Source organism: Salmo salar, chromosome ssa09 (assembly GCF_905237065.1).
Source record: "Salmo salar chromosome ssa09, Ssal_v3.1, whole genome shotgun sequence".
In the NCBI taxonomy this organism is placed as follows: Eukaryota; Metazoa; Chordata; class Actinopteri; order Salmoniformes; family Salmonidae; genus Salmo; species Salmo salar.
The window spans coordinates 104138155-104163838 of record NC_059450.1 but is presented as its reverse complement, the minus strand read 5'-3'; the positions used below and the strand labels follow the sequence as shown (position 1 = coordinate 104163838).

The following is a 25684-nucleotide window of genomic DNA, read 5'->3' as shown; positions in this document are numbered from 1 at the left end:
CAAAAAGTACAATCTTTGTCCCCATGTGCAGTTGTAAACCATAGTCTGGCTTTTTTTTATGGCGGTTTTGGAGCAGTGGCTTCTTCCTTGCTGAGCGGCCTTTCAGGCTATGTCGATATAGGACTTGTTTTACTGTGGATATATATACTTTTGTGCCTGTTTCCTCCAGCATCTTCACAAGGTCCTTTGCTGTTGTTCTGGGATTGATTTGCACTTTCGCACCAAAGTACGTTCATCTCTAGGAGACAGAACGCGTCTCCTTCCTGAGCGGTATGACGGCTGCATGGTCCCATGGTGTTTATACTTTCGTACTATTGTTTGTACAGATGAACATGGTACCTTCAGGCATTTGGAAATTGCTCCCAAGGATGAACCAGACTTGTGGTCTACAATTTATTTTCTGAGGTCTTGGCTGATTTCTTTAGATTTTCCCATGATGTCAAGCAAAGAGGCACTGAGTTTGAAGGTAGGCCTTGAAATACATCCACAGGTACACCTCCAATTGACTTGTGTCATGTACAAAATTACTTGTGTCATGCACAAAGTAGATGTTCTAACCGACTTGTCAAAACTATAGTTTGTTAACAAGAAATTTGTGGATTTGTTGAAAAACGAGTTTTAATGACTCCAACCTAAGTGTGTGTAAACTTCCGACTTCAACTGTAGATTCACCCAAAAGACTACGACTAGTGGTGGTCTCTATGACGATACAACACAAAATTAAACAGAAGAGTAGAATGGACATTGTCATCCTAGCAACAAAAAAATCAGCCATTTTGGTCAGGAAAACTTCTCTATGTGATCTCAATATGATACCCTCTTTAAATGAACTGTCATAAACGTAAAGCATACTACTGTTGATGAGAACAATTTTTTAACAATGTTATTACAAAATCACATGAAATATATGTTGAAGTAACCTCTATCAAATTATATGACATTCACCAGAACAGTTCTGTTTTACAGAACAGCTGTGGCCCCTGTAAGCTTAGAGTATCAGTGTGTCCTAAATTACACCCTATTCCCTATATAGTGTACTACTTTTGACCAGAGTAGTGCACTATAAAGGGAATAGCGTGCCATTTGGGGCGCAGACTAATGCCTGTGTCATTACTCCTGTAAGGTATGTACAGTATAGAGGCACTTCTCGGTGGAGGGTCACTCACTCAAGCTCTGTTTGAGGCCCGAGGCCGAGTGGACGATTACATTCAGGAATCCATGGAGGCCAGGGGATTCATCCTCTGGAAAAACACAAGGAAGAGAGATGAAGGCTTAGAGAGGAATGGAAGATACAGGTAAACTGCCAAAATAAAGGAAACACTTGAGTAAATGAGGGATACAAAGTATACTGAAAGCAGGTGCTTTCACACAGGTGTGGTTCCTGAGTTAATTAAGCAATTAACATGGCATCATGCTCAGGGTCATGTATAAAAAGCCCAGTTGCCCATTATTTTGACATCCATGGCTAGAAGAGATGTCAGTGACTTTGAAAGGGGGGTCTCAAAGGAGTATAGGGGGTTGAAATGGCGTGTGTGTGTCTCAGTCACCAGATCTGAACACATATGGGAGATTCTGGAGTGGCGCCTGAAACCGCGTTTTTCACCACCATCAAGAAAACACCAAATTATGGAATTTCTCATGGAAGAATGGTGTTTCATCCCTCCAATAAAGTTCCAGACACTTGTAGAATCTATGCCAAGTCACATTGAAGCTGTTCTGGTGTCTCAACACCCTATTAAGACACTTTATGTTGGTGTTTCCTTTATTTTGGCAGTGGCAATTACCTGTAGATCCATGTTAACATTGGAATGCTGAATGAAACTATAAAGAGCCCCAAATAACTCTATTCTCTTCACTCTAGAAACTAAACTACACCATGAAACAAAGATAAATGACGTAAAGAATGATAGCAAAAAGCTTTGGAGCACCTTCAATTACATTTTGGGCCAAAAGGCAAACTCAGCTCTATCATTAAATCAGATGGCTCATTCATCACAAAACCCACTGATATTGCCAACTACTTTAATGTTTTTTTCATTGGCAAGATTAGCAAACTTAGGCATAACATGCCAGCAACAAACGCTGGCACTACACATCCAAGTATATCTGACCAAATTATGAAAGACAAGCATTGTCATTTTGAATTCCGTAAAGTGAGTGTGGAAGAAGTGAAAAAATTATTGTTGTCAATCAACAATGACAAGCCACCGGGGTCTGACAACTTGGTTGGAAAATTACTGAGGATAATAGCGGACGATATTGCCACTCCAATTTGCCATATTTTCAATCGCTGGTTGAAAACTGTTTTCTGCCCCTCCCAAAAGATAGAATTTGTAGATAATTGGCCCTCTTTCTGGGACTCACCCACAAACAGGACCAAGCCTGGCCTGTTGAGGAGTGACGGACTCCATCCTAGCTGGAGGGGTGCTCTCATCTTATCTACGAACATAGACAGGGCTCTAACTCCTCTAGCTCCACAATGAAATAGGGTGCAGGCCAGGCAGCAGGCTGTTAGCCAGCCTGCCAGCTTAGTGGAGTCTGCCACTAGCACAGTCAGTGTAGTCAGCTCAGCTTTCCCCATTGAGACCGTGTCTGTGCCTCGATCTAGGTTGGGCAAAATTAAAAATGGCGGTGTTCGCTTTAGCAATCTCACTAGTATAAAGACCTCCTCCATTCCTGCCATTATTGAAAGAGATTGTGATACCTCACATCTCAAAATTGGGTTACTTAATGTTAGATCCCTCACTTCCAAGGCAGTTATAGTCAATGAACTAATCACTGATAATAATCTTGATGTGATTGGCCTGACTGAAACATGGCTTAAGCCTGATAAATTTACTGTGTTAAATGAGGCCTCACCCCCAGGTTACATTAGTGACCATACCCCCCGTGCATCCGGCAAAGGCGGAGGTGTTGCTAACATTTACGATAGCAAATTTAAATTTACAAAAAAAAAAACAACAATGACGTTTTCGTCTTTTGAGCTTCTAGTCATGAAATCTATGCAGCCTACTCACTCACTTTTTATAGCTACTGTTTATAGGCCTCCTGGGCCATATGCAGTGTTCCTCACTGAGTTCCCTGAATTCCTATCGGATCTTGTAGTCATAGCAGATAATATTCTAATTTTTGGTGACTTTAACATTCACATGGAAAATTCTCAGACAACCCAAAGATTCCTTGATGCCCTTCCAGACTGCCTCTGCCTACCCAAGGACGTCAGAGGACAAAAATCAGTTAACCACCTAACCGAGGAACTCAATTTAACCTTGCGCAATACCCTAGATGCAGTTGCACCCCTAAAAACTAAAAACATCTGTCATAAGAAACTAGCTCCCTGGTATACAGAAAATACACGAGCTCTGAAGCAAGCTTCCAGAAAATTGGAACGGAAATGGCGCCACACCAAACTGGAAGTCTTCCGACTAGCTTGGAAAGACAGTACCGTGCAGTATCGAAGAGCCCTTACTGCTGCTCGATCATCCTATTTTTCCAACTTAATTGAGGAAAATAAGAACAATCCGAAATTTCTTTTGATACTGTCGCAAAGCTAACTAAAAAGCAGCCTTCGCAAATGGAGGATGGCTTTCACTTCAGCAGTAATAAATTTATGAACTTCTTTGAGGAAAAGATCATGATCATTAGAAAGCAAATTACAGACTCCTCTTTAAATCTGGGTATTCCTCCAAAGCTCCATTGTCCTGAGTCTGCACAACTCTGCCAGGACCTAGGATCAAGGGGAGATACTAAAGTGTTTTAGTACTATATCTCTTGACGCAATGATGAAAATAATCATGGCCTCCAAACCCTCAAGCTGCATACTGGACCCTATTCCAACTAAACTACTGAAAGAGCTGCTTCCTGTGCTTGGCCCTCCTATGTTGAACATAATAAACGGCTCTCTATCCACCGGATGTGTACCAAGCTCACTAAAAGTGGCAGTAATAAAGCCTCTCTTGAAAAAGCCGAATCTTGATCCAGAAATTATAAAAAACTATCGGCCTATATCGAATCTTCCATTCCTCTCCAAAATTTTAGAAAAAGCTGTTGCACAGCAACTGACTGCCTTCCTGAAGACAAACAATGTATACGAAACGCTTCAGTCTGGTTTTAGACCCCATCATAGCACTGAGACTGCACTTGTGAAGGTGGTAAATGACCTTTTAATGACGTCAGACCGAGGCTCTGCATCTGTCCTCGTGCTCCTAGATCTTAGTGCCGCTTTTGATACCATCGATCACCACATTCTTTTGGAGAGATTGGAAACCCAAATTGGTCTACATGGACAAGTTCTGGCCTGGTTTAGATCTTATCTGTCGGAAAGATATCAGTTTGTCTCTGTGAATGGTTTGTCCTCTGACAAATCAATTGTAAATTTCGGTGTTCCTCAAGGTTCCGTTTTAGGACCACTATTGTTTTCACTATATATTTTACCTCTTGGGGATGTCATTCGAAAACATAATGTTAAATTTCACTGCTATGCAGACGACACACAGCTGTACATTTCAATGAAACATGGTGAAGCCCCAAAATTGCCCTCGCTAGAAGCCTGTGTTTCAGACATAAAGAAGTGGATGGCTGCAAACTTTCTACTTTTAAACTCGGACAAAACAGAGATGCTTGTTCTAGGTCCCAAGAAACAAAGAGATCTTCTGTTGAATCTGACAATTAATCTGGATGGTTGTACAGTCGTCTCAAATAAAACTGTGAAGGACCTCGGCGTTACTCTGGACCCTGATCTCTCTTTTTGAAGAACATATCAAGACTGTTTCAAGGACAGCTTTTTTCCATCTACGTAACATTGCAAAAATCAGAAATTTTCTGTCCAAAAATGACGCAGAAAAATTAATCCATGCTTTTGTTACTTCTAGGCTGGACTACTGCAATGCTCTACTTTCCGGCTACCCGGATAAAGCACTAAATAAACTTCAGTTAGTGCTAAATACGGCTGCTAGAATCCTGACTAGAACCAAAAAATTTGATCATATTACTCCAGTGTTAGCCTCCCTACACTGGCTTCCTGTTAAGGCAAGGGCTGATTTCAAGGTTTTACTGCTAACCTACAAAGCATTACATGGGCTTGCTCCTACCTATCTTTCCGATTTGGTCCTGCCGTACATACCTACACGTACGCTACGGTCACAAGACGCAGGCCTCCTAATTGTCCCTAGAATTTCTAAGCAAACGGCTGGAGGTAGGGCTTTCTCCTATAGAGCTCCATTTTTATGGAATGGTCTGCCTACCAATGTGAGAGACGCAGACTCAGTCTCAACCTTTAAGTCTTTACTGAAGACTTATCTCTTCAGTAGGTCCTATGATTAAGTATAGTCTGGCCCAGGAGTGTGAAGGTGAACGGAAAGGCTGGAGCAACGAACCGCCCTTGCTGTCTCTGCCTTGCCGGTTCCCCTCTTTCCACTGGGATTCTCTGCCTCTAACCCTTTTACAGAGGCTGAGTCACTGGCCTACTGGTGTTCTTCCATGCCGTCCATGGGAGGGGTGCGTCACTTGAGTGGGTTGAGTCACTGACGTGGTCTTCCTGTCTGGGTTGGCGCGCCCCCTTGGGTTGTGCCATGGCGGAGATCGTTGTGGGCTATACTCGGCCTTGTCTTAGGACGGTAAGTTGGTGGTTGGAGACATCCCTCTAGTGGTGTGGGGGCTGTGCTTTGGCAAAGTGGGTGGGGTTATATCCTGCCTGTTTGGCCCTGTCCGGGGTATCATCGGATGGGGCCACAGTGTCTTCTGATCCCTCCTGTCTCAGCCTCCAGTATTTATGCTGCAGTAGTTTATGTGTCGGGGGCTAGGGTCAGTCTGTTACATCTGGAGTATTTCTCTTGTCTTATCCGGTGTCCTGTGTGTATTTAAATATGCTCTCTCTAATTCTCTCTTTCTCTCTTTCTGTCTTTCTCTCGGAGGACCTGAGCCCTAGGACCATGCCTCAGGACTACCTGGTATGATGACTCCTTGCTGTCCCCAGTCCACCTGGCCGTGCTGCTGCTCCAGTTTCAACTGTTCTGCCTGCGGCTATGGAACCCTGACCTGTTCACCGGACGTGCTTGTTGCACCCTCGACAACTACTATGATTATTATTATTTGACCATGCTGGTCATTTATGAACATTTTAACATTTTGACCATGTTCTGTTATAATATCCACCCTGCACAGCCAGAAGAGGACTGGCCACCCCTCATAGCCTGGTTCCTCTCTAGGTTTCTTCCTAGGTTTTTGGCCTTTCTAGGGAGTTTTTCCTAGGGAGTTTTTCCTAGCCACCGTGCTTCTTTCACATGCTTTGCTTGCTGTTTGGGGTTTTAGGCTGGGTTTCTGTACAGCACTTTGAGAATATCAGCTGATGTACAAAGGGCTATATAAAAATAAATTTGATTTGATTTGATTTGATTTGTTCCCTCAGGCCTGGAGGGAAGCTAAAGTCATTCCGCTACCCAAGAATAGTAAAGCCCTGTTTACTGGCTCAAATAGCCGACCAATCAGCTGGTTACCAACCCTTAGTCAACTTTTGGAAAAAATGGTGTTTAACCAGATACAATGCTATTTTACTGTAAACAAATTGACAAAAGTCTTTCAGCACACTTATAGGAAAGGTCATTCAACAAGCACGGCACTAACACAAATGACTGATGATTGGCTGAGAGAAATTGATGATAGAAAGATTGTGGGAGCTGTTTTGTTAGACATCAGTGCGGATTTTGACATAATCGATCATAGTCTGCTGCTGGAAAAATGTATGTGTTATGGCTTTACACCCCCTGCTATATTGTGGATAAAGAGTTACTTGTCTAACAGAACACCGAGGGTGTTCTTTAACGGAAGCCTCTCCAACATAATCCAGGTAGAATCAAGTATTTCCCAGGGCAGCTGTCCCCTTACTTCTTTTTCAATCTTTATTAATGACCTGCTACTGGCCTTGAGTAAAGCCAGTGTGTCTATGTATGCGGATGACTCAACACTATACACATCAGCTACTACAGCGAGTAAAATCACTGCAACACTTAACAAAGAGCTGCAGTTAGTTTCAGACTGGGTGGCAAGGAATAGGTTAGTCCTAAATATTTCAAAAACTAAAAGCATTGTATTTTGGACAAATTATTCACTAAACCATAAACCTCAACTAAATCTTGTAATAAATAATGTGGAAATAGAGCATGTTGAGGTGACTAAACTGCTTGGAATAACCCTGGAGTGTAAACTGTCATGGTCAAAACATATTGATACAACAGTAGCTAAAATGGGGAGAAGTCAGTCCAAAATAAAGCCCTGCTCTACCTTCTTAACAGCACTATCAACAAGGCAGGTCCTACAGGCCCTAGTTTTGTCGCACCTGGACTACTGTTCAGTCGTGTGGTCAGGTGCTACAAAGAGGGACTTAGGGAAATTACAATTGGCTCAGAACAGGGCAGCATGGCTGGCCCTTAAATGTACATGGAGAACTAACATTAATAATATGCATGTAAATCTCTCATGGCTCAAATTGGAAGATAGTCAATCTATGAGCACACAGCTCGGACACCCATAAATACCCCAGAAGACATGCCACCAGAGGTCTCTTCACAGTCCCCAAGTCCAGAACAGACTATGGGAGGCGCACAGTGCTACATAGAGCCATGGTTACATGGAACTCTATTCCACATCAGATAACTGATCTAAGGAGTAGAATCAGATTTAAAAAACAGATAAAAATAGACCTTCGGCCTCCCGAGTGGCGCAGTGGTCTAAGGAACTGCATCGCAGTGCTAGCTGTGCCACTAGAGATCCTGGTTTTAGTCCAAGCTCTGTCGCAGCCGGCCGCGACCGGGAGACCCACGGGGTGGCGCACCATTGGCCCAGCGTCGTCCGGGTTAGGGGAGGGTTTGTCCCATCGCGCTCTAGCGACTCCTGTGGTGGGCCGGGCACAATGGACGCCGACACGGTCGCCAGGTGTACTGTGTTTCCTCCGACACATTGGTGCGGCTGGCTTCAGGGTTAAGCGGGCATTGTGTCAAGAAGCACTGTGGCTTGGCTGGGTTGTGTTTCGGAGGATGCACGGCTCTCGACCTTCGCCTCTCCCGAGTCCGTACGGGAGTTGCAGCGATGAGACAAGACTGTAACTACCAATTGGATACCATGAAATTGGTGGGAAAAAGGGGTAAAAAAATAAATAAAATCTATACACCTTATGGAACAGCGGGGACTGTGAAGAGACACACACACAGGCACAGACACATGTACACATGATAAGACACACACTCTACACACACGTACACATGGATATTGTATTGTAGATATGTGATAGTAGAGTAGTGGCCTGAGCGAACACACTCAATGTGTTGTGACAAGTGTTATGAAATGTAATGTTATGTAATATTTTACACGGTATAGGAAGAGTAGTGGGGATCCTTAATACATATAAATACAAACTAAGATTAAAAAATAGACCAAGAACTACAAACAAGTACAAACTGCAAACTATTCTGACAACCATAACTTCTATTTTGTTCCTATTTTTCTTTGGATACAGTCTTTCTCCACTTCAGAGCACATCGTTGATACATCTGACAGAAAAACTCTGGGCCAGGAGTCAGAGCAGAACATTGAGGAACATCTGGTACCTTGGCCTTCTTTGTTGATGGTGAGTGGGATGTGGTGGACAGTCTGCAGCTTCACACAGGAGTTGGTCAACATCTGTAGCTCCATGGAGGTCAGGGAGAAGCTCTTGAAGCCTGGGACCATACAACCACAGGGTCAGGGTTCAGGGGTCAGAGTCACCCACACAGTATGTCACAGTACAGTGTGTATGTTAATGCTGCACGTGAGCAAATATTTGTTGTTTCAATTGGTGGTTCAATTTACACAATGGACTACAGGTCAGAATATTGGGCATCTTCTATCATCTAACCTGAGCCAATGGCTGCTCCTTACTCAAACACTCATTGCTTACAGAGTGATACTGAAGAGGTTTAGTCACAGTAGAATACTGAGGGCCACCTACATTTCTTCTGCTGTTCCCGGATCGTCTCCTTCCACTCAGCACGCTCGTAATCTGATGACATCAGAAACATGTAACCCTGAAACACAGTACACACGTAAATACAATACAGTCATATACAGTCTATCAAAGATGATGAGGGTGATGGTAATGGTGATGATAGCTTGTTGTTGATGATGATAAGGGTGATTGTAATGATGTAGAGGGTGATAGTGATGGTGATGATAGCTTGTTGTTGATGATGATGAGGGTGATTGTAATGATGTAGAGGGTGATAGTGATGGTGATGATAGCTTGTTGTTGATGATGATGAGGGTGATTGTAATGATGTAGAGGGTGATAGTGATGGTGATGATAGCTTGTTGTTGATGATGATGAGGGTGATTGTAATGATGTAGAGGGTGATAGTGATGGTGATGATAGCTTGTTGTTGATGATGATGAGGGTGATTGTAATGATGTAGAGGGTGATAGTGATGGTGATGATAGCTTGTTGTTGATGATGATGAGGGTGATTGTAATGATGTAGAGGGTGATAGTGATGGTGATGATAGTTTGTTGTTGTTGATGATGAGGGTGATTGTAATGATGTAGAGGGTGATAGTGATGGTGATGATAGCTTGTTGTTGATGATGATGAGGGTGATTGTAATGATGTAGAGGGTGATAGTGATGGTGATGATAGCTTGTTGTTGATGATGATGAGGGTGATTGTAATGATGTAGAGGGTGATAGTGATGGTGATGATAGTTTGTTGTTGATGATGAGGGTGATTGTAATGATGTAGAGGGTGATAGTGATGGTGATGATAGCTTGTTGTTGATGATGATGAGGGTGATGAAGAGGAAGACAGGGGTTCACCTTGCCGTTCCTGTTGTGTACTCTGAGGGCCATACTGGGGGAGGTGAGCAGCAGAAGAGACTCCTGCTCTGACAGCTTCTTCCTCAACCTGTCAGTCACCTTCGACCCTTTGTTGGCTCGCTAGACAGAAGAAAATAAATGTGTCAAAAGACCTGTTAACTACATTTACATACTATGGTATGTGTGTGTGCGGATGCATGCATGCGCGTGTGTGTGTGTGTCTGTGTGTGTGTACACTGTCTGTGACGTACCTTCTCTCTCTGGATCTCACTCTTGATGTGGGAGATCTTGACCTTCATGGCGTCCAGCTCCTCATCAGGCACCTGGGGGATGGGCAGAGGCTCTGACTCATCTGCGTTCTGGAAGGTCAGGTCTGACAGAGGGATGTACCACTTGGAATCATACTGCTGACTCTTCCTGTAGAGAGGGAGGGATGGAGATAAAGATGAGTGAGAGAAAGAGAGAGAGAAAGAGAGAGAGAGACAGAAAGAGAGAGAGAGAGAGAGAGAGAGAGGAAGTGATATGATTAGAAATCCTAGCATCTTGAAGACAGACATGTCCTGGAATATGTTAGAAGAAAAGAAGAGTTGAACATAGACAGAACGATGGGAAGACTATTTTACCCTCCGATCTGTTTCTTGAGCTTGGCGCAGAGCAGCAGGTCGGTGAAGAGGAAAACATGGCGGAGCTTCCTGGCTCCCTCCACCAGCTCCACCATGAAGCTGTCCTTCAGCAGCTGGCGGTTCTACGAGACCACACAATCAGCCATCAGATCAATCTATACATCAGCTGATCAAACAATACCATACACTTCCATATTTTCTATTGGTTAAGACACTGTGGTGTGTGTGTGTGTGTGTGTGTGTGTGTGTGTGTGTGTGTGTGTGTGTGTGAGGGGGGGGCGGGGGGGGGCTCTCTTATGCCACCATGATCCAGAAGGGGGCAGTGATGTTTTCCACACACAGCTGTACATTAATAGCTCTGTGTATAAAATAAAACAGCTTGCATCAGGAGAGGGCCAATGTTACAACACTGTTCCATATGCCTTGTCTAACCTCATGAAGGCGTACAGGAGGTACATTTCTGAACAGGTCCAGCAAGTCTACAGCACGTCGGGAGGATCTTTGAAGTAAAGAATAACTAACTAAAGCATATCTACGGCCAACATAAGAAGGGCATATCTGAACAAAGCACATAGTCCATGTGAGGACATTACAGATTTACTGCACTCCCTACAATGAACGGTCTGATAAAGCTAGGCCTGAGGGGTAGAGGCTCACCCCCCCACCTCCCCCCTCCCCCGTTTCTGTGTGTGTGAGTCATCCACGCTCACACACACCTAACAGGGTCTCCCCGGCAAAGTGCAGGGTTGTTGCTGTACCAGTCAGTGTGTATGGACCATCTTAAAGGGAATGTCGAACAATGGCTCAGAGTCTCTGATCCAGGCAGCAGCACGTCACACAGGACCCCAGAAAGAGTAGATACTGCATGAGCTGCAGATAATAGGATCCTAATAAATAACCCAAAAACACAGGCACCAGAGACATGCTAGGACACCTTGCTCTGTGCCTGTCCTCAGCCTGATTGACATTTAGAGTCTGATATCCCTGCTAAGAAGATGAGACACTTCTAATTTACTCATTCCCAATGGCTGCTCTAATTATTCATTAGATAGATAATGAACACAGCTGTGATAGATCACTTCCTCATTGGCTTATTAAAAATAACATTTTAGGCTCTCAAATGGTATCATTTATTTAAAAAGTGAACGTAGTTGGGGGCCAAAATGGCTACACACTGTGGCTTTGATGTAAAGAGTGACCCCACAATCTGTCGGACACAGTGGAGGGGTGTACCTCTTTTAACTGATGACCATCGTACATGTTGATCCTCTTTTCGGTTTGGGACGAGGTTTCATCAGCTGCTCAGTTTGCATTGACAAATTCCCCCGACCTTCCAACTACAACACTGTGTTCTGTGGTGCTCTCTGAATACTGTATTATTAAAGCAGCGTGTATGTATTGTACATCACAGGGAACAGCATTTCGTTCAATCAAATCACGTCTTCGATCCTGCTGGTCGTGGCTTGTAAGGGAGGGATCCAATAAGATAATAGCTCACCAGGAGATCATGGGGTGATTGCTAGAGATAAGCCAGTCAGGGGGATAACAGAGAGATTTAGGGATTACATGATGTCCTCTTGTGTATTGTAAGTGTATACTGGCCCTCCTAGAAAGTGAAGGGGATAGGGCGCCCAAACATTAGGGACACATCTGTTTGTTTACCTTGTCAAACACAATCAAATGATCCTCCAGGCTGCAGATAACGACACTACATACAGTACACACTTTATATGACCCAATCATGTTACAATGCACCGTTCTAGATGCAGCCAGACTACTGACATTCTCCCTGAGGGACTCCTAATCTTTCTCTCCCCCTGAAAGACAAGGTCCTCCTCGTCAAATACGCTTTACTAAGGCCTCCAGAAGAAATATGACTTTGGCCATCTCTCATAATCGCTGACTAAAACGGCAGCAGCACTATCGAGAAAAGAGAGACTCGGTCTGTGACGCATGCTGACAGCAAAGAACGCGAGACAGCGAAGAACGCCGACAGCGAAGAACGCCCGACAGCGAAGAACGCCGACAGCGAAGAACGCCCGACAGCGAAGAACGCCTATGAAATATTGACCAGTTCGTGGTAGTCTCTCTGAGTGCTGTACATGTGTGTTTGTGTGCATGTGTCTGTGCATAGATGTTCAAAATATATATATTTAGAGTCTGCTCTCAGAACCATCCACACACTGTGTGTGTGCCTCTCCTGCATGCCTCTCCTGCATGCCTCTCCTGCATGCCCAAACACACATCAGAAGCACATCACTCCCGGAGGCACAGAGACAGAAAGAGAGAGAGAGAGAGAGACAGAGAATGGCACAGAGAGGAGGGGCAGAGACAGAGAGAGACAGAGAGAGACAGAGAGGAGGGACAGAGACAGAGAGAGACAGAGAGGAGGGACAGAGACAGAGAGAGACAGAGAGAGACAGAGAGAGACAGAGAGAGACAGAGAGGAGGGACAGAGACAGAGAGAGACAGAGAGAGACAGAGAGGAGGGACAGAGACAGAGAGAGAGAGACAGAGAATGGCACAGAGAGGAGGGACAGAGACAGAGAGAGACAGAGAGAGACAGAGAGGAGGGACAGAGACAGAGAGAGACAGAGAGAGACAGAGAGGAGGGACAGAGAGAGAGAGAGACAGAGAGAGACAGAGAGGAGGGACAGAGACAGAGACAGAGAATGGCAGAGAGAGAGAATGAGGGGACCACTCTCTGTATATATATATATATATATATATATATATATATATATATATATATATATAGAGAGAGAGAGAGAGGGCAGAGAGAAAGAGAGAAGGGAAGAGAGAGATACAAAGAAGAAAGAGAGGAGAGAGAGAGACAAAGAAGAGGGAGAGAGAGAGGAGGGAGAGAGAGAGATAGAAAAGAGAGAGACAGAAAGAGAGAAACAATATGACAAAATGTAAAAAATAAAAAACAATTAGAGTGTCATTTATCCAAATTTGAAACCCTTATTCAAGGTTTCAAAGACCTCTGATGAGGATAGGCTACCCGTCCTGTTGGGGGAGGACACAGAGAGCTGTGGGTTGGCAGCACACTACACTGCTGCCTGCCATAAGATGAGGGACAGTGTCTGACAGACCAATCAACCTGCACATGTACTCTACTGTATGCTTATTGTTATTGTTGAATGTATGGTTATTTTGACCCTTGGTTATTGTTGTTACTGTTGTCCCGTTGACAATTTTGATTCTTATTATTTTCATATTGTAAATATCCAAAGTAAGCTTTGGCAATATGTACATTGTTACGTCATGCCAATAAAGCAACTTGAATTGAATTGAGAGATGGAGGGAGAGTCTTCAGATGCAGCCAGGCTAATTAGCATTTTAATTAGGTATCTTCTGTTCAGCCCCCGACCCTCTACAACCCCAATCTGGCTGGCCAAGGCCCCTGGGGGCCACTTGTGCTGCGCTCCTCCTGCACACCTCCACTAAACACATGCTGACAGTCTCATATGTATGCTGTTGAAATGGTCCCCTCATTCTATACTATACCGGAGCATCATCAAACCACGACTCATCTAGGGCAGCATCTGTTAACATGCTGACAGTTTCACACCGGAACAAACTGTTAACAATCCCAAACACGGCATCAAAACTCATTAGTCTCCCCACTCCAAGGCCTAGATTCAATCAGATCAAGCGTTAACCGGCGATAGCCGACACCCGTACAGCTGATGTTTTGGTGGTGTCTGAGGTGCAACTGCGTTGGAGCTGTCCAATCAGTGAGCAGATACTCCTGATCATTGTCACATAGCCACACCTGTCCCGCTCGCGTTAGAAGTTCAGAAGAAGAAGGTGTAGGCTACATATGGGATTTCTCTTAATGCGACTCTGTGCAGCCAATGGGAATGTCCGCTTTAAGTATAACGCCAGGAGCCGCTTGTGGATTTGACAGCTCTAACGCAGTTCCACCTCTGGCACCGCCAAAACAACCACAGTGAGGATGTTGGCTAAAGAGGATCTGATAGAAAACAGCTCTAAAACTCTCCCTTCTTAATGAAAGCGCAATCTAGTGCAAAGCCAGCCCAGACCACCCTCTTCACCACCGCTTTGATGTCCTCCCATCAGGTCGGGAGATAACGGACAATGAAATGTGGCGCTGTGCACTTCAGGAGGAGTTTCATCCCTGGGGCTGTCACTATGTTAAACAACTGTATGAAGCTTCCCTCTATGGGCAAGTGGTGGTACTGTTAATGTCTGGCTTGTTAGTTTCTTCCTGCGTTTTCTATTTATTTAATGTATTCATGTGTGAATTGTGCTAAACTATTCCTCTCGTAGGACAACAAACGTGATTCTGATTCTGATACCTCTACCCAAACCCCAGCTCCTGTCTATCCCTGCTCCAGATCAGTATCATCTACCCCTGTCATCACAACCCTTCTCCCTGACCACAACCCTTCTCCCTGTCAACACAACCCTTCTCCCTGTCATCACAACCCTTCTCCCTGTCATCACAACCCTTCTCCCTGTCATCACAACCCTTCTCCCTGTCACCACAACCCTTCTCCCTGTCATCACAACCCTTCTCCCTGTCATTACAACCCTTCTCCCTGTCATTACAACCCTTCTCCCTGTCATCACAACCCTTCTCCGTCATCACAACCCTTCTCCCTGTCATCACAACCCTTCTCCCTGTCATCACAACCCTTCTCCCTGTCATCACAACCCTTCTCCCTGTCTTCACAACCCTTCTCCCTGTCACCACAACCCTTCTCCCTGTCATCACAACCCTTCTCCCTGACCACAACCCTTCTCCCTGTCATCACAACCCTTCTCCCTGTCAACACAACCCTTCTCCCTGTCATCACAACCCTTCTCCCTGTCATCACAACCCTTCTCCCTGTCATCACAACCCTTCTCCCTGTCATCACAACCCTTCTCCCTGTCTTCACAACCCTTCTCCCTGTCATCACAACCCTTCTCCCTGTCTTCACAACCCTTCTCCCTGTCTTCACAACCCTTCTCCCTCTTCACAACCCTTCTCCCTGTCATCACAACCCTTCTCCCTGTCATCACAACCCCTTCTCCCTGTCATCACAACCCTTCTCCCTGTCATCACAACCCTTCTCCCTGTCATCACAACCCTTCTCCCTCTTCACAACCCTTCTCCCTGACCACAACCCTTCTCCCTGTCATCACAACCCTTCTCCCTGTCATCACAACCCTTCTCCCTCTTCACAACCCTTCTCCCTGTCATCACAACCCTTCTCCCTGACCACAACCCTTCTCCCTGTCATCACAACCCTTCTCCCTGTCATCACAACCCTTCTCCCTGTCATCACAACCCTTCTCCGTCATCACAACCCTTCTCCGTCATCACAACCCTTCTCCGTCATCACAACCCTTCTCCCTGTCATCACAACCCTTCTCCCTGTCATTACAACCCTTCTCCGGCATCACAACCCTTCTCCCTGACCACAACCCTTCTCCATCATCACAACCCTTCTCCCTGTCATCACAACCCTTCTCCCTGTCTTCACAACCCTTCTCCCTGTCTTCACAACCCCTTCTCCCTGTCTTCACAACCCTTCTCCCTGTCATCACAACCCTTCTCCCTGTCATCACAACCCCTTCTCCCTGTCATCACAACCCTTCTCCCTGTCATCACAACCCTTCTCCCTGTCATCACAACCCTTCTCCCCTGTCATCACAACCCTTCTCCCTGTCATCACAACCCTTCTCCCTCTAATCACAACCCTTCTCCCTCTAATCACAACCCTTCTCCCTGTCATCACAACCCTTCTCCCTGTCAACACAACCCTTCTCCCTGACCACAACCCTTCTCCCTGTCATCACAACCCTTCTCCCTGACCACAACCCTTCTCCATGTCAACACAACCCTTCTCCCTGTCATCACAACCCTTCTCCCTGTCATCACAACCCTTCTCCCTGACCACAACCCTTCTCCATGTCAACACAACCCTTCTCCCTGACCACAACCCTTCCCCCTGTCATCACAACCCTTCTCCCTGTCATCACAACCCTTCTCCCTGACCACAACCCTTCTCCCTGTCATCACAACCCTTCTCCCTGTCATCACAACCCTTCTCCCTGACCACAACCCTTCTCCCTGTCATCACAACCCTTCTCCGTCATCACAACCCTTCTCCCTGTCATCACAACCCTTCTCCCTGTCATCACAACCCTTCTCCCTGTCATCACAACCCTTCTCCCTGTCATCACAACCCTTCTCCCTGTCATCACAACCCTTCTCCCTGTCATCACAACCCTTCTCCCTGTCATTACAACCCTTCTCCCTGACCACAACCCTTCTCCGTCATCACAACCCTTCTCCCTGTCATTACAACCCTTCTCCCTGACCACAACCCTTCTCCCTGTCATCACAACCCTTCTCCCTGTCATCACAACCCTTCTCCCTGTCATCACAACCCTTCTCCCTGTCATCACAACCCTTCTCCCTGTCAACACAACCCTTCTCCCTGTCATCACAACCCTTCTCCCTGTCATCACAACCCTTCTCCCTGTCATCACAACCCTTCTCCCTGACCACAACCCTTCTCCCTGTCATCACAACCCTTCTCCCTGTCATCACAACCCTTCTCCGTCATCACAACCCTTCTCCGTCATCACAACCCTTCTCCCTGTCATCACAACCCTTCTCCCTGTCATCACAACCCTTCTCCCTGTCATCACAACCCTTCTCCCTGACCACAACCACTACTATCTCTGGTTAACCTCTGTTCAACACAGACACTCAAGACAGCGTAAGAGTCGGTCTGAAAGCAGAGCTAACAACAGGATCACTGCTATTTTGACTTAGTCCTCAATAGTTTTCACTATTTGTGGGACCGATGCACTGGAAGTCTTGTCACTTAAGCATTCTCCGGAGTAGCCGATGATTGTGGACTAAAGGCTGAAGTAGCATCGTGTCACCGGGGAACGATAATGACCGGGCGTTCCTGTAAGACTGGAGATATCCCAAGTCGACTGTGTATGTGTCCAGAATGGCAACCTATTCCCTATATAGCGCACTACCCTATGGGCCCTGGTGAAATGTCGTGCAATATAAAGGGAACAGGGTGCCATTTGGCACGCATACTATACTTGTGTATATGTAACATAGTAGGGTAAAGCACACACACCCCAGGAATATTCTCACACACTAGCTAATGCACAATATAATGAGGCCATTGATTTCCATGCACTCCTTTCATGTATCCATGATCAATATTTGATGATCAGTGTGGTCTGGGCAGACAGAGCTGCACATGGGGATATGGTGGTAGGGGGCGTGTAAGAGGGGTGATGATGGGGTGCTGTAATGACCCCCCCATGTGCAGAGGGAGGAGCCTCATTATGAATATTTAATATAAACTCTCCCAGTCAGAGAGACGAGGCTCGTTATGGGGCATTACATGTCACACCAGCTGTCAATAAACTGACACCCTGTTGGGGCTCGGGGGCAGTATTGAGACATTTTGAAAAAAATATGTGCCCATTTTTAACTGCCTCCTACACCAACTCAGAAGCTAGGATATGCATATTATTAACACATTCGGATAGAAAACACTCTGAATTTTCTAAAACAGTTTGAATGGTGTCTGTAAGTATAACAAAACTCATATTGCAGGCAAAAACCTGTGAAAAATAGATCCAAAAAAATGTGCATTTTGTGACTGTACTATTTAGTGTCATTGTTTTATAGATACCATAGTGAGAAAGGATTCATTTCGCAACACCTACGGCTTCCACTAGATGTCAACGATCTTTATAAAGTTGTTTGAAGCGTCTATGATAAACAGAGAGCAAATTAGAATGCAAGGAAGTTGACATGTCATCACTTCATTTTTTGCGCCTGCGCATAAATCTGAGAAGCGTGAGTTTGTCATCATTGTTTATCTAGACATAGGATAGGTTGTGTGAAAATATTACTGATGTTTAACGTTAAAAATGGACCAAAAGATTAATGCTAAACAACATTTGACATGTTTGAACGAACGTAAATAGATTATTTACTAGGTTTTTTTAGCTTTTCGCCGTGATTTTACACCCCCCCACCACGTTTTGTGGGAGCATAATGAACGCTAAATACTTGGTGTTATTTGGACATAAATTATGAACTTTGTCAAAAGAAACCACATTTGTTCCGGACCTGGGAAATCCTGGCAGTGCCTTCTGATGGAGATAATCAAAGGTAAGGGGATATTTACAATGTTATTATCGATATTAGATGATGCTAACTGTATAGCATAGCTTATTGTTCTTAGCATAGCACCCCGTTTATTGCAAAATGTGATTTCCCAGTAAAGTTATTTTGAGATCTGGCCATTCGGTAGCAATTACGAGATGATAATATATTATTCTTTGAATGACAATATTATAATTTACCAATGTTTTCGAATAGTAATTTTGTTATGTTCACCGGAAGCATTTCAGAGAAGAAAAAATCTGAATTTCACGCTACTGTAAAATGCTGTTTTTGGATATAAATATGAACTTGATGGAACAAAAAATGCATGTATTGTATAACATAATGTCCTAGGAGTGTCATCTGATGGAGATTGACAAAGGTTAGTGCATAATTCTAGCTGGTTTCTGCTTTTGGTGACGCCTGGCCTTGAATTGAAAATGGATGTTTGTACTTTTGTGGCTATGTACTGTCCTAACATAATCTAACTTTATGCTTTTGCCGTAAAGCCTCTTTGAAAATCGAACAATGTGGTTAGATTAAGGAGATGTTTATCTTTTAAATTGTGTAAAATAGTTGATTGTTTGAGAAATTGAAATTATTAGATTTTTGATGTTTTGAATTTCCAGCCTTGTTTGCAATCCCGACTCGGGGTTCATTGCTAACCTGTAGCCCCAACAGGTTAATTAATGTACCACAGTCTCTAGGGGGAAGATGTGGGGTTGGAGGGATGGAGATCCAGCACAGAGAGCAAACAGTAGGGTTCCTAATAGGCATGCGCAGGGGATTCTGTATTATTACCATATTTGGGCATAGGTTGTGTATGACACCGTATTAGATCATCCCATACAGCCCTGACAACGACTACCGGGTCGGTTGTCAGGGCAGGGCAAGGTCAATCTACCAGTGTTGGGTTACTGATCAATGACGTAATACCATACCCTCAGCATAGACCTAGAATAACATAACGGTCCCAATTCTACCCTATGGCCCAAAGCCAAATCAGATAAAGCTCTGCTATAGTCTATTGATTAAGAACATCAACAACACAAAAATACAGCAGAGCTCTGGATCCGTATTCATAAAGCATCTCAGAATTGGAGTGCTGATCTAGGATCAGGTCCCCACTGTCAATGTAATCGTATTTGTTTATTACCGAAAAATCCCAAACTATCCCAGATCAGAACTGCTCCTCACCTCTCCCTTCTTGACAGTCATGGACTGGCGTCTGGGCGTGGTCTCCTCGTTGATGCTGGACAGGAAGTTCTGGGAGATGCGGAGCGCGTCCTGGAGCAGGGGATGGTCTGGGTGGCTGGAGGGCGTGTGCTTCAGCAGGTCCTACAGGCACACCCACAGACACATAGTTACCGTGTGTTACAGAGACAGTCTTTAAACACACCCACAGACACACAGTTACCGTGCGTTACAGAGACAGTCTTTAAACACACCCACAGACACACAGTTACCGTGCGTTACAGAGACAGTCTTTAAACACACCCACAGACACACAGTTACCGTGTGTTACAGAGACAGTCTTTAAACACACCCACAGACACACAGTTACCGTGTGTTACAGAGACAGTCTTTAAACACACCCACAGACACACAGTTACCGTGCGTTACAGAGACAGTCTTTAAACACACCCACAGACACACAGTTACCGTGTGTTACAGAGACAGTCTTTAAACACACCCACAGACACACAGTTACCGTGTGTTACAGAGACAGTCTTTAAACACACCCACAGACACACACTTACCGTGTGTTACAGAGACAGTCTTTAAACACACCCACAGACACACAGTTACCGTGTGTTACAGAGACAGTCTTTAAACATCCTGAGTTGTGAGGTTCACAGAATTACCAGTACATACAAAAAGAGCAGGAGAATAAACAAAAAGCAAGCTTTGTGTTTTGGGGCTGCCTTATACTCACATGCAGTACCAGGGTGCTACGAGTAACTCTGTCCACTGGTTTGTACAGGAGAGCTTTGGGAGAGAAAGGAGAGACAGCAACATGAGCTACAACACAGCCCCACTAGGTCAGGGCACTATGACATGACACTAGTCAAATAACCAGTCTATTTTTCTGTGGCAGTGATTTAGTCTGTGTCATTAATGGTAGCCTATTCCTTATATAGTGCACGACTTTTGACCAGAGTAGTCAGAAGTATAGGACTATATAGGGTGCCATTTCAGACACATGTTAAATGTTCAGTTATACTGTTGGCTACTTACTCTCCAGAGAGTTCTTGGCTGACTGATCCTTCAAGTCCTTGGTGCTCCTCACCTTGAGGTTCTGTTAGGGACACAGAATGAGTGAACAGTGGACAACATTACACAGAGGAAAACCTGATGCTGATCAACATACAACCAACATGGTGCTGGCAAATGATAATAACAGCCTGGCCCCTTGATGTAGTGCTTCATGTCTTATAGTCTGTCCCAAATGGCACAGTATTCCCTATATATAGTGGTGCACTACTTCTGATCAGAGCCCTGCGGGCCTTGGTCAAAAGTAGTACACTATAAATGGAATAGGGTGCCATTTGGGATGCAGAGAGCCCAGCAGTAATGAGACAGACACACTCTCCTCAGCCTAACTCCTAACTCCTAATGCACCCAATAAACCATCATCAGCATTTTTCCACAGTCACGTTCAGATGGCAGAGAGACATGCATCATTACATATCCCATTAAAAACACTGAATGATTGATTCTCTGCCTCAAATCCAGTCACCATCTTAAAGGGAAACTTCAGGATTTTGGAAATGAGGCCCTTTATCTACCTCACCAGAGTCAGATGAAGTCGTGGATGAATAAGTTTTTTATTTGTGTGCAGTTTGAAGGAAGTTGGTAACTAGTGCTAGCGCAATTTCTAACTAGCGCAATCACTGGAAGTCTATAGTATCTGCTAGCAAGTCAGTTAAGAACAAATTCTTATTTTCAATGATGGCCTAGGAACAGTGGGTTAACTGCCTTGTTCAGGGGCAGAAGGACAGATTTTTACCTTGTCAGCTCAGGGATTCGATTTAGCAACCTTTCGGTTACTGGCCCAACGCTCTAACCACTAGGCTCCCTGCCTCTAACCACTAGGCTCCCTGCCTCTAACCACCAGGGTTCCTGCCTCTAACCACCAGGGTTCCTGCCTCTAACCACCAGGGTTCCTGCCTCTAACCACCAGGGTTCCTGCCTCTAACCACCAGGGTTCCTGCCTCTAACCACCATGGTTCCTGCCTCTAACCACCAGGGTTCCTGCCTCTAACCACCAGGGTTCCTGCCTCTAACCACCAGGGTTCCTGCCGCCAACATCCCGAAGTATCCCTTTAATGTTCACCGGTGGCTTTGGCACAATATTTTACGTACCAGCGGCCGTGACTACATACAGACTTTAGTCCAAAATATCTGTTTAAAATAAGCCCTTAAAAAACTTCTAGTCAAGAGATCGTAGTGAAATTGAAATTTGATTATTTAATGCATTCACACCTGTAGCCTGATAAGCAATGAAGCGTTTCACCACGTGTAACCCCAGCTTCGTACATCATCGTCTAAACTGTTTCTCCTTGCCTTGGCATTATGCTTCTCTGTTCAGGCAATTACACTTCCTATCTGAGAGAGACGTTCTTCCACTAGCATGGCTGGGCCCTTAAAGCTCTGTTTTGGGGATAAATTAATATATTAGCCTGTCATGGTTCATCTGCACATAGGTAAGATGGAGTGCATTTCCGTACTCAGGGTTTCTAACACTGGCCGCCGGGGACTCAGACAGCAACCAGAAACCCAAGAAAACATTACCCACCACCTCCCTCTGCATTGGTTCCACATCACTGCAGAACACACAGATTGCAGACACACAGGCAGGCAGGCAGGCAAAACAGTATAATAATACAATACAATTCAAGTGTGGTCTAATGGCAATCAGAGGCGTCATGCCCATAGGGGGCAGAATGACACAGGCCCCTCAGATTTGATTTGATTTTAACTGCCGGTGATAGGCAGGACTCACAGGAGGTATATTTGTAAATTGTATCAAGCTATGTAGCATACTGATTCCTTCTTGATTAATAAACCAAATTGAAATGTTTTGTTGTTTCTATGTAGTACTAGCCACGTAGAAATTGTATGAAGTTGGCTTTAGCGAGCCAGCTAGATAGGTTCCCAATCTCCCAACTAGCTACCAAGCCATTTCAGCTTAGAGTAACTTATCTAAGTATCTTAGCTGACATGCCTGCTGGCAAGGTTGCTAGATTTGAGAAAAGTAAGCAATTACTAAATGTACTGAAAAAGACTCACATTCCTTTCCATCTTTTACACAGGTTTTAGCAGAGATGCAGAGAAGCATATTTAGGGTCGCAGTTGTACTAAACTCCTAAGGAAAAATGCTAAATTCTCCACCGTCCATCTATCCATCCACACGTACTTCATGCCCCTCTAAAATAATGGGTTCATGACGCCCCTGAAGGCAATGATTGTGAAATTGTGTGGGTGGTGGCGGTGAAGGGGTTTGTGGGTAAAACAAATAGAATAAATCTGTTGAGTTTGATACCCCACTGTCCTCTTTACACGAGTAGATGTGAAATGTTCTCCCAACGATTTTCCCTGTGTGCTTAATGGCCCACTTTCACAGTCTCCAACCATCCTCTCTGTCTGTCTCTCACGCAGCGTGGCAGAGTGACCTGGGGCTGGGACACAAAGCTGCTTCCTAAGAGCTGGAGAAAGAGCTACTTTCCTCTCAGGAGGAGAGAGCTTGAAGAGAAACATTTATTTTCAAGCTGTCACTTTGAGGATGTGGAAGACTGAGTGTGTTCATATACTGTTAGTGGAGGGATGTTTCTTCCTTTCCACCCATATCCCATCACCCCATTTCCAAAACAAGAGGTGTACCCCCTAGCCCCCATAGTCAAGATGAAATGACAAAACCTATCCAGTTTACTAGTCATTACCTCCTTTCTTCCATACCTCCCCCACTCGCTCCCTCCCTCCCTCCTTCTCTCACCTCCCTGTCCCCTGTCCTCCCATACCTCCTGTCTCCTCTCCTCCCTCCCTCACCTCCCTGTCCCCACTCCTCCCATACCTCAGTCTCCTCTCCTCCCTCCCTCCCTCCTTCCCTCACCTTCCTGTCCCCTCTCCTCCCATACCTCCCATACCTCCTCTCCTCCCTGTCCCCTCTCCTCCCATACCTCCCTGTCCCCTCTCCTCCCCGTCTCCTCTCCTCCCTCCCTCCCTCCTTCCCTCACCTCCCTGTCCCCTCTCCTCCCATACCTCCCTGTCCCCACTCCTCCCATACCTCCCTGTCCCCTCTCCTCTCCTCCCTCACCTCCCTGTCCCCTCTCCTCCCATACCTCCCTGTCCTCCCATACCTCCTGTCTCCTCTCCTCCCTCCCTCCCTCACCTCCCTGTCCCCTCTCCTCCCATACCTCACTGTCTCCTCTCCTCCCTCCCTCCCTCCCTCCTTCCCTCACCTCCTTGTCCCCTCTCCTCCCGTACCTCCCTGTCCCCTCTCCTCGCATACCTCCCTGTCCCCTCTCCTCCCATACCTCCCTGTCTCCTCTCCTCTCCTCCCTCCCTCCCTCCCTCCCTCCCTGTCCCCTCTCCTCCCATACCTCCCTGTCCCCTCTCCTCCCATACCTCCCTGTCCCCTCTCCTCCCATACCTCCCTGTCCCCTCTCCTCCCATACCTCCCTGTCTCCTTCCCTCCCTCCCTCCCTCCCTCCTTCCCTCACCTCCCTGTCCCCACTCCTCCCATACCTCCCTGTCCCCTCTCCTCTCCTCCCTCACCTCCCTGTCCCCTCTCCTCCCATACCTCCGCTCCTCCCTCCTTCCCTCACCTCCCTGTCCCCTCTCCTCCCATACCTCCCTGTCCCCACTCTTCCCATACCTCCCCGTCTCTTCTTCTCCTTCCCTCATCTCCCATACCTCCCTGTCTCCTCTCCTCCCTCCCTCCCTTCTTCCCTCACCTCCCAGTCTCCTCTCCCCCATCCCTCACCTCCCTGTCCCCTCTCCTCCCATACCTCCCTCCCTCCTTCCCTCCCATACCACCCCATCTACCTCCGTGCCAGTTCCCATTACCTCAGAGATTTCAGCGAACTGCGTGTTGGCCTGACAGCACTTCTCAGCCGTCTCCACGGCAACCTCGTAGTTGTCCACAAAGGCCCGATAAACTCCCAGCTGGCTGGCCTGTCGAACGGATGGGGAGGGTGCGAGAGAGGACAAAATACAAAAGCCACATTAAAATACAGTCACCACTTTCCATAGTCCATATTTACCAAAGTAGGCCTTCTGTTTGCATTGCTGTTTTGGGGAAAGAAGGACATGTTGGCATAATCACAACAGGACAAATGGCAGCTACAACCCAACAGAGTTCACCATAATGAGTGGAGAAAAAAAAACTAAGTGTTTGGGACACAGTTCGACAGACGGGGCGATGTCATCATCGCCACAGGAAACACCAGCATTTCCGTGGCGCAGTCCCGGCCTACGGCTGTTGCCATGGTAGCGGCGGAGTGAAGGACTACGCTGGGGTGAGTAATGAGTGTCCTGGGTAACAGTTGCTGTAAAAACACATTTGAAAATCTCATTCAGCCGTCCTAACTCCTTGAAACTCTGCCCGTCAGTAACACTATCCATCTACTTAGCGCTCAACTGCCTAATCCATTCTCCTGAATACAAGCCTGACAGCAATGGATGAAGAGGGGGGGTAGAGTGTGTAATGATGAAGAGGGGGGGTAGAGTGTGTAATGATGAGAGAGGGGGGTAGAGTGTGTAATAATGAGAGAGGGGGGTAGAGTGTGTAATGATGAGAGAGGGGGGTAGAGTGTGTAATAATGAGAGAGGGGGTAGAGTGTGTAATGATGAAGAGGGGGGTAGAGTGTGTAATGATGAAGAGGGGGGGTAGAGTGTGTAATGATGAAGAGGGGGGGTAGAGTGTGTAATGATGAAGAGGGGGGGTTGAGTGTGTAATGATGAAGAGGGGGTGGAGTGTGTAATGATGAAGGGGGGTTGAGTGTGTAATGATGAAGAGAGGGGGTAGAGTGTGTAATGATGAGAGAGGAGGGTAG

The 25684-nt window shown here is 45.8% G+C and overlaps 1 protein-coding gene across 1 annotated transcript in view; it reads right to left on the bottom strand.

Annotated features, from left to right (window-relative positions):
- Positions 1–25684, bottom strand: part of LOC123744695 (breakpoint cluster region protein-like) — a 126429-nt gene that overhangs the window by 19959 nt on the left and 80786 nt on the right. Inside the window, 10 exon segments of the mRNA XM_045724284.1 lie at positions 1167–1241; positions 8601–8711; positions 8981–9056; positions 9837–9956; positions 10088–10253; positions 10460–10581; positions 19824–19964; positions 20563–20615; positions 20865–20925; positions 24696–24803. Of these exon segments, the coding sequence (XP_045580240.1) occupies positions 1167–1241; positions 8601–8711; positions 8981–9056; positions 9837–9956; positions 10088–10253; positions 10460–10581; positions 19824–19964; positions 20563–20615; positions 20865–20925; positions 24696–24803 (1033 nt within the window).